The sequence below is a fragment of the Teleopsis dalmanni genome, chromosome 1 (assembly GCF_002237135.1).
Source record: "Teleopsis dalmanni isolate 2A chromosome 1, ASM223713v2, whole genome shotgun sequence".
Taxonomy (NCBI): Eukaryota; Metazoa; Arthropoda; class Insecta; order Diptera; family Diopsidae; genus Teleopsis; species Teleopsis dalmanni.
This window is the reverse complement of record NC_051846.1, coordinates 134,607,609-134,616,584: the sequence shown is the minus strand read 5'-3', so window position 1 is coordinate 134,616,584 and position 8,976 is coordinate 134,607,609. Positions and strand designations below refer to the sequence as shown.

At 35.4% G+C, this 8,976-nt stretch overlaps 1 protein-coding gene across 1 annotated transcript; it reads right to left on the bottom strand.

Moving 5' to 3' along the window:
* Positions 1-2,775: 2,775 nt before the first annotated feature.
* Positions 2,776-3,462, bottom strand: LOC119666235. The gene has a single exon (XM_038075515.1). The coding sequence runs from the start codon at positions 3,460-3,462 to the stop codon at positions 2,776-2,778; it is 687 nt and encodes a 228-aa protein (XP_037931443.1).
* Positions 3,463-8,976: the final 5,514 nt, after the last annotated feature.

Genomic DNA, 8,976 nt, shown 5'->3' with positions numbered 1-8,976 from the left:
CAATAAGTTTTTAGCCAAAGACGTCAGAACATCAAAGGCGTTATAAAATCTACGCAATAAGTTTTTAGCTGAAGACGTCAGAACACCCAAGGCGTTATAAAATCTACTCAACAAGTTTCTACAGATTGATTTAGCCTTAGGACATATATTAGTAAATAAAATTTACTTTATATGTCCCCTCTTCTTTGGGGTGAGTGAGCCATTAGGTCGTGTTGTTTTGCACCGTCTTCACTCCGACTTGTCCCTGACGGCTGATCCGTACTTGATATATGATGTTATCGATGGTGCGTCGGAACTTTATCTGCTGTCCGGGTCGGCGATATGGAAATAGTCGCTGGATCTCATTCTCCAGATCCTCTGGCCACTTTGGTTGCTCGGCTGTAATTCTTACCTTGATGTTGCTAATGGTGTTATCTGGTTCTTTCGCTTGTGGTATCGTACTGGGAACCTCGTTTTGCACCTGTCCTGCTAGGATTTGTTGCAAGACGTCATCGATGACTGTAGGTGCTGGTGTTTCCATCCGACTTAGCAGGTCCATCAAGTTATTGTCGCTATAGTGTAACTCGTCGGTTAGTGCGGCAATATCCAATTCGTAGAGCATGTTACCGGATGTTTCTGTAGCGGTCTCGGCTTTATTTAGTTTGCTTGATTTTGCTCGCCGTCCGTCTGCTTTCCCCTTTTCTGTGCGGTCGCTTGGTAGCACCTTGGGTGTAGTGTGACTGGGGCCCTTCACCGCTTTCACACGAGGCGTTGGGTTTTTGTACAAAATTATAGCCTTTTGGCGTGGCGTTGGTTGACCGTTTCTCGATGGTGCTACGGTAATTCTCCTTGCATATTCCTCCTTATTCTTCTGGCCGGATGGTTCCGATGCTTCCGGTAATAACTGGCTGCGTGGCCTAGCGGCATTAAGCGCTTCTATTTGTTTGCTACATTTTGTCGCGGTCGTTAAGAATTTATCTTCGTCGATGGGCTTCTTAGTTGTTGTGCTCTTTGTTTTACTTGACATACTGGTGTAGCTGATTTCTGATCCGTGTGTTTAGCTTGTAAGTTTAAAACTGACTGAAGTATTTTTGGGTACTTGCTGAAGATTATTTTTTTTTCTAACGGTGCTTCTCGATTTTGTAGGGGACAGCCTCGTTCAGGAGGTCGTGGGTTTTTTTTTCTACTTATTACTCTGGCTTTTTGATATTATTACTGATGTGCACTCTAAGATCGGCAACGTGGGCTGTGATTGGTCTTCCTGCTTTGCATGGAGTGAGACGTGCTATCACCGGTGAGATAAAGCTCTGCACTCTGTATGGTCCATTGTATCGCGGTGCTAGTTTAGCGGTGAAGTCGTTGGCGGCCTTAGACAAGTGATGTTGTTTCACCCAAACGATCTGGTTGAGACGCGGCTTCCAATTTCTTCTTCGTAGGTTGTAATAGTGTGCCTGGGTGTCTGCAGCGTTCCGAAGGTTCTCTCTGACATTTTTGAATACTCTTTGGAGTTTGTGTGCTCGTGTGATTGGTGTTAGCGAGGCTTCGGCATTTCCAGGGGTGCATTCGTCAAAGAATGACGCCGGTAATCTAGGTTCACGCCCTTGAAGTAAATATGCCGGGCTGTATTTGGTGGAGTCAGACGAAGCTGTATTGATCCCTAGCATTCCTGTACTAGTTGGGACATTAGGGTTTTCACTGTCCGATTTGTGCGTTCCGTCGGATTTTCTTGCGGCGTGTATATTATATTATTATATTATATTATATTATATTAGAAAAAAAACAATGTGAACTGAAATGTATATTTCTATTCACCGACTATTGATTTTATAGTAGAAATGTTTATTTCTATCATATTTAAAAAAAAACAATGTGAACTGAAATGTATATTTCTATTCATCGATTTGGTTTACAAGTAATTATATAATAGAAATGTTTATTTCTATTATATTTAAAAAAAACAATGTGAACTGAAATGTATATTTCTATTCACCGATTTGGTTTACAAGTAATTATATAATAGAAATGTTTATTTCTATTATATTTAAAAAAAAACAATGCGAACTGAAATGTATATTTCTATTCACCGATTTGGTTTACAAGTAATTATATAATAGAAATGTTTATTTCTATTATATTTTAAAAAAAACAATGCGAACTGAAATGTGTATTTCCGTTCACCGATGTATCAGCTTGCAAGTTTAGAACGATGTCTTTACTAGCTCGATGCTTCGCTGACTTCCAGTCTACTGCTTTTGCTTCGCCTTTTATACCTGCGATGTGCGAAGCAAACAGTATGTTTGTTCTTGCAATTGCAACGGTGCGTTGTTTACAAGTTTTATTAGTGGTTTTGTTGTGTGTTTTTTTTTTCTTGTTTTTTTATTTTGTCTATATTTTGTTTTTTTATTATTGTGTCATAAAATTTATGAGTGTAAATTTTATGTTACACTTCCCCGGTTTTTCCATTGAATTGAAGGACTCTGATTACCTCGTAGAATGATTCCTTGTTCGTTTCCTTGGATTTTTGAAAATTTTAAAGAACTTGTCTTGGACTATGATGTTATGATTGTCATCTTTTTGTTTAAGTATACCTAAACGTCTTAATTGTTGCTGGCGATTTTGACTACTATTTGGAATCTCAGTCTCGACGAAACATTGTCTTACTAGCGTTGGTGACGTGGTTCCTTTTGCCTTCGCTTGATCTACGTTAAAGTTCTCCTGAGGTGGCAGTTGTTCCTGTTGACTAACGCGATTAATTGAAACTTATGTAATTGGCCACACTTTTTACACTCTTTTTTACTATGTTTTTGTTGTACCGAAACGGGTCTTGCAATCCGTTTGTTTTTTTAGCCCAGCAACCACGTTTTCATTTACTGTTTTCAGTATTGTTGTTGCATTTTGTCGTGCAATTTCAATATTTTTTGCTATTTCCAACGCTTTACCCCATTTAATATCACCTTCACTCAAAAGACGTTCTTTGATATGTTTAAAGTTGAGGGATAAGCCACAAATAAATACATCTCTAACCAAATCTTCACGCAGATCTTTAAACTCACATGTAGTGCTCAAGTTTTGTAGCGCTGTTGCGTATTCGCTTATAGTTTCTTCTGAGTTCTGTTGGAGCGTAAAGAATTTGTACCGTTCCATAGCCACGTTAGCTTTTGGAATAAAGTATTCACTGAAATTTTTTAACACATTTTCTAATTTTACTTCTTCTATATCCATGTTAAATGAATTAAAAATGTCAATACAATCTGCCCCCAAGTGGTGCAGTAAAAGTGCAACTTTGCGACGTTCTTGTTGTTCTTCTAAATTCGTTGCAAGCATAAAAATATGGAACTGCTTGCTCCAACTTTTCCATTCTTGAGCCAGATTAGTTGACCTTATATTTAACGGCGGTAGCGTTGTAGCAAAAATTTGACTATTTCCACTCATTTTATTATGTTTAATTTCTTTTTCTATTTCTTTTTCATCACCTGACACCATGTTATATTTTATATAACCAACTGAGTAATATATTTATGTATATAAGTAAAACGATATGTCTTTTACTTATGACAGCCTGACTTCGACTGAATCTATTTATTCAATATGTATTACAACTAATAATTATAGAGTTGTAATTATACTACTGAATTATACAACAGTATTGACTACACTTTATTGAATGTCTAGGTGGACTATAAACGGCTGTTAAGCAAAGTTTGATTCCTGCAGTTTCAAATGTTACAGTTGTTGCTTAGGATTCATCAGTGGCAATTTTTTCTTCTTCATAGTGCTTTAGAGATTTTCGAAGAATTATGGCTGATCCACCTCGCGAACAGTTGCTAGAGTGTAATGTATGGTAGACATAGAAGTCTCGAAATTCAATATAAGACTGATTGTTAAAATGTGTTTCGGCAATTAAACAAATATCCACATTTTTTGTTATTAATAATGCTTCAAGCTCATGTTGATGTTTTAAAAGACCGTTGGCATTCCACAGCATTATTTTAAGATTTCTACTCATCATTGTAGTTTAGATATTTTTTCTTCTAATTTAAGCAAACGCTTTTCTATTGTTAAATAAATCTTTTCTTGTGAATTGATTTTTGTTAAAATTTGGGTAAGTAGATCCTGTTCGATATTTTGAGGAGCAATGCCTTTTGTGATTTCAGATTAAATTTGAACTGTCAGTGGAGCTCTTTTGTGTGAATTCATGCTTGCTGACTGGTTTTGAATTCGTTTTAATAATAGAGTTCTTACCTATAGAGTCATGGTTGCTATCAGTAGATTCAGTTGGATTTATTTTACTCTGATGGGCTTGGAATTTACCAGTTTTCTGTTTGCGAAGTTTTTGGAGTTCGCGTGCAACAATACAGCCGCGGTAATTGGCAGGGTGAGACTCACCCAAATTACAGCATTTTGGTTGTTGTGCAATAGGCTTTAAACAGTCTTCTGTCTTGTGCTTGCCTGCACATTTAACGCATCTCGGTTCCTTCCCACAATAGTTTTTTGTATGACCATACGTTTGGCAAGACTTGCATTGAGGAATTTGATAGGAAGTTTTCGGTAATTCAATGGATACAACGCAATTCAATATGGTTTTGATATTGAAAATTTTATTGATATCGTCATTGGTATCGAATGTTAGGGCAAACATATTTAATGGACTTTTGTTACGCCATTGAAGCTTATTGATTGCACTCAATGGATTAAACCCCTGTATTTTAAAATCTTCAATAATAAGACCTGATTCGCATGAGTGGTGCCAGTTTTTTACTATAACTCGAATTGGTCTTGTTTGCTTGTTTTCATAGCTGTGCCATGAAAAGTTTAGAGATGATAACGTTTTTGTAACTTAGCGATAGTCGTCAACATCAATTAAGTTAATTTTATAGATGCCATTGTTTAGCAACTTTGTAGTAAACTGTTTCGTGGCATTAATTTTAAGAATCTCAAGGACTTTTTTATATTCCAGATTACTAGATAACATTATAGGCGGTGAATGCTTTTGTGTGTTTGGTGCTTTAGTTTGAGCGTCTGAGTTGGACGTATTCTCCTTAGTCAAATTATTTGCGGTTTCGACTTCTGGGGATGAGTCCGCTTTACGCTTTTTGCTTGGTTTCTTACTATTTTTTTTTTATTATCCAGTCGGTTTTACGAGCTAGTTCATCTTCATCAGTTTCATATATTGGTTTTTGGATTTCTTTTGAAGTTTGTGTTGATAATGCAGTCTTAAGCGTTTCATTTTCATGTTGTAGTCTTGATACTTCTTCTTTAAGTTGCAAGCATAGAGCTTCAACTTCTTTGAGCTTGTTTGAGGACATCGTTTCTAGACCACTTTATTTGAAGAATTTTTATATATATATTTTAGTATAAGTTATTTTTATTAATATTGAAATAAAATAATAAATTTGATAAAATTACAATTTTAATTGAAAATTTGTTAATATTTTAGGCGTCCTTTTGCGTTTTTTACTTTTATTTTATTTATTTGGTGTAAGTTTGTACTTTAACTATATAATTACACAATTACACAAATTTGTTAGATGTAATTTGTTTAATTATTATATTTATTATGAGCTTTTGAGCTTTATTTGCTGTCTCTATCAGCTGTTTTCGAGTATGTGTGTTTAGAGGTAAACAAAAAACAAAGTCATAATTTACTTTATTAAAAATAGAAGAAATTAATATAACAATGTTTATCTTTTAATTTTATTCGAGTATTATTATTTTTGTAAACCCCGTTTAAGAGTCACTATCTCAATTGTTTGCACTAAGTTTAATATCATCTTCCGCGACTTTTCATGAGAAAAAATCCTAAAAGTTACGGAGTGATTTTTATTTGCGTGCACACATTTCAAAGTTTTTGCAACCGAGAACTTGTGACAAAATATGAGCGTGTATTTAAAAGTGGAATTGATGCAGCAATGCAACGGAAATCCAAAGATTCACAGAATACAATAATATAATTGTGTGATTATAACTTGAATAAAACAAAATATTATAGGTTTATCATTATTTATTGTTATATTTCTTTGTTTAGAAACTTTTATTTTATTTATTCAATTATACGTTCTCAATTACAATTACCTAAATCTCTATATTTTTTGTTAAAAATGTGCACACGTCTCCTTACTATCTTTTCCACATAAAAACAGCTGATCACCTTAGTGATGTCATCTTGTTACGATTATTGATTTTATATCGTAACATTTATTAACTGCATCCGATAGGTATGCAGGTTTGAATTAGAATGATTTTCTTATGCTATGCTTCATAAGCTTAGAGCTGAACTCAACAAAAATAACTTACGCTAGCAATTATTGTGTATCTAACTAAAAGGTAAAGCATGCATACATAAAATCTTATCCCATATAGCATGGTTTTAAATAACATGAAGGCATTGCTGCCTCATGTGTGCTTAAGCAACAGGAATGTGCTCGTCATGTATAATTCATGTTGCTGTGCGATACTAAGTAAATTATACTGTCTTTTTAGACTATTTAGCAACAACGTATATTTACTGAAGTTGCGTTAGATAAAATGTATATCTATATGTAAATATGTAAATGCAAAAAAAGGGAGGTGTAGTCCCTTTTTAAAAAGAATGGATTTATCCATAAATTCATTCTAAACACATATAAATGATATTTTTTATTTTTGATTTAATGTAACAAAGTTTATTTACAGTCTATTTTATTTTAAACTTACGTCAATTTTATGTTATAATTATTAATGAATTAATAAAATAAAAGAGAAAATTGCAAAAATGTGCTTTATATCATTTTATATATCTATATAAGTCTTAACGTATCCTTATGTATTATTATTAAGCTATTATCTTTCTTACTTTTTAGTGTGCAAATATTTCTATCATCAATACTAGTTACTATATAAGGTTCAATATATTTACTATCTAATTTATGTCCTGCTTCATTTGAAATTAACACTAAGTTTTCTATATCTACCTTAATTCTATTTTCTTTTCTATCGTAGTTTGCTTTCTGCGTCTGTTTATACTTTTGTATTTAGGCATTAGCTCGTATTTGAGCTACTTGAAGTATGTATTTCAATTCCTTATCATATGATTCGTAATTGTAAATGGGATCTATTTGTTCTTGATGCAAGAATTCATATGCTGAAGGTGTTTTGCTTTCAGGGACAGTAACCATGTACTACAGATGGCGTAGTATTATAACAATAAGTATAATATTTTAACCATCTTTCCCAGTCAGTTTTATCAGATTTCATATAATTTCTAACATATTCGTTAAATGTTCTATGATTCTGTTGTGTCAGCCTAGATGGTTTTATTGTAGTATTAGCTGCCCTGCATGGCATGGTGGCAAGCCCGGTATATTCGCCGGTGTTGGGGTGTGATTCTTGATTACTGGATACTACTGCTGACAACTAACAAAACAAAAAAATCATACCATGACTTGCTTCTATTCATTCAATTAACTAAAAATAACTATACCTACAATTCCATTCTTAACTACAATCTCTTCATATTTTTTTTTTCTCTTTTTTTTTTCTTGTGCTATTACTAACTATTATTAATATGTACTTACTTACTTAGTTGGCCATTACAGACGTGTGTCGTCCTTGGCCGCGTCGAGTAGCCTCCGCCAGTCAGCCCGATTAGTTGCTTTCTGACGCCAGTTGGTAGTACCGAGCGCCCCCAAATCGTTGGTCACCTGGTCCTTCCACCCAAGATGCGGACGTCCTCTACCGCGTTTTCCACCTGCGGGTACCGAATCAAATACCTTTCTAGTCGGAGCACTTTCTTCCATTCGCACAACATGACTAAGCCAGCGTAGCCGCTGAATTTTTATGCGCTTAACTATGTTAATATCGCGGTATAGCTCATACAGCTCATCGTTCCATTTTAATCGATACTCGTCGCCAACGCGTAAGGAACCATAGATCTTCCGAAGAATTTTTCTCTCGAATGCTCCTAACGCCTTCTCATCACTGTTGGTAATTGTCCAAGCTTCTGCACCATACAGCACGACAGGCATGATAAGGTATTTGTAGAGCCTGATTTTTGTTTGTCGAGAGAGGGCTTTATTTCTCAATTGCTTACTTAGCCCGAAGTAATATTTGTTGGCAAGAGTAATTCTTCGTTGAATCTCTAGCCTGACGTCATTTTTGGTGTTTAAGCTGGTTCCTAAATAAACGAAGTCTTTCACAACTTCGAACTTATAATTGTCAACAGTGACGTAGGTCCCAAGACGCTCAGGAGATTTGTTTGTTGACAGAAAGTACTTTATTTTGTCCTAATTTACCACAAGACCCATTTGTTTTGCTTGTTTTTCTAAGTTGGAAAATGCCGCACTGACGACGCGGGTGTTCAGACCAATGATATCAATATCGTCGGAATACGCAAGCAGCATTACACTTTTTTAGAATATTGTGCCAGTACGGTTTAAATCTGCTGCTCGAATTATCGTTTCCAACATTAGGTTAAAGTAGTCACACGACAAGGAGTCACCCTGTCTGAAACCTCGTTTGGTATCAAACGGCTCAGAGATGTTCTTTCCAATTCTAACGGAGCTGGTGGTGTTGCTCAACGTCATTTTACATAGCCGTATAAGTTTTGCTGGGATACCAAATTCAGACATAGCGGCATAGAGTGTGCTTCTAGTCGTAGTGTCAAAAGCAGCTTTGAAGTCGACAAATAGGTGGTGTGTTTCGATTTGTTTTTCTTGAGTCTTCTCCAGGATTTGACGCACTGTGAGTATTTGGTCTAGAGTGGATTTGCCAGGTCTGAAGCCACACTGATAAGGTGCAATCAGTTGGTTGACGATTGGCTTCAATCTTTCACATAGTACGTTTGATAGAACCTTATATGCGATATTTAAAAGACTGATCCCGCGGTAGTTGGCGCAGTTTGCAGGATCACCTTTTTTGTGGATTGAGCAAAGCACACTTAAATTCCAATCGTTGGGCATGCATTCATCCGACCAAATGTTGCGAATTAGCTGTAGCATGCATTTTGATAGCTCTTCGCCA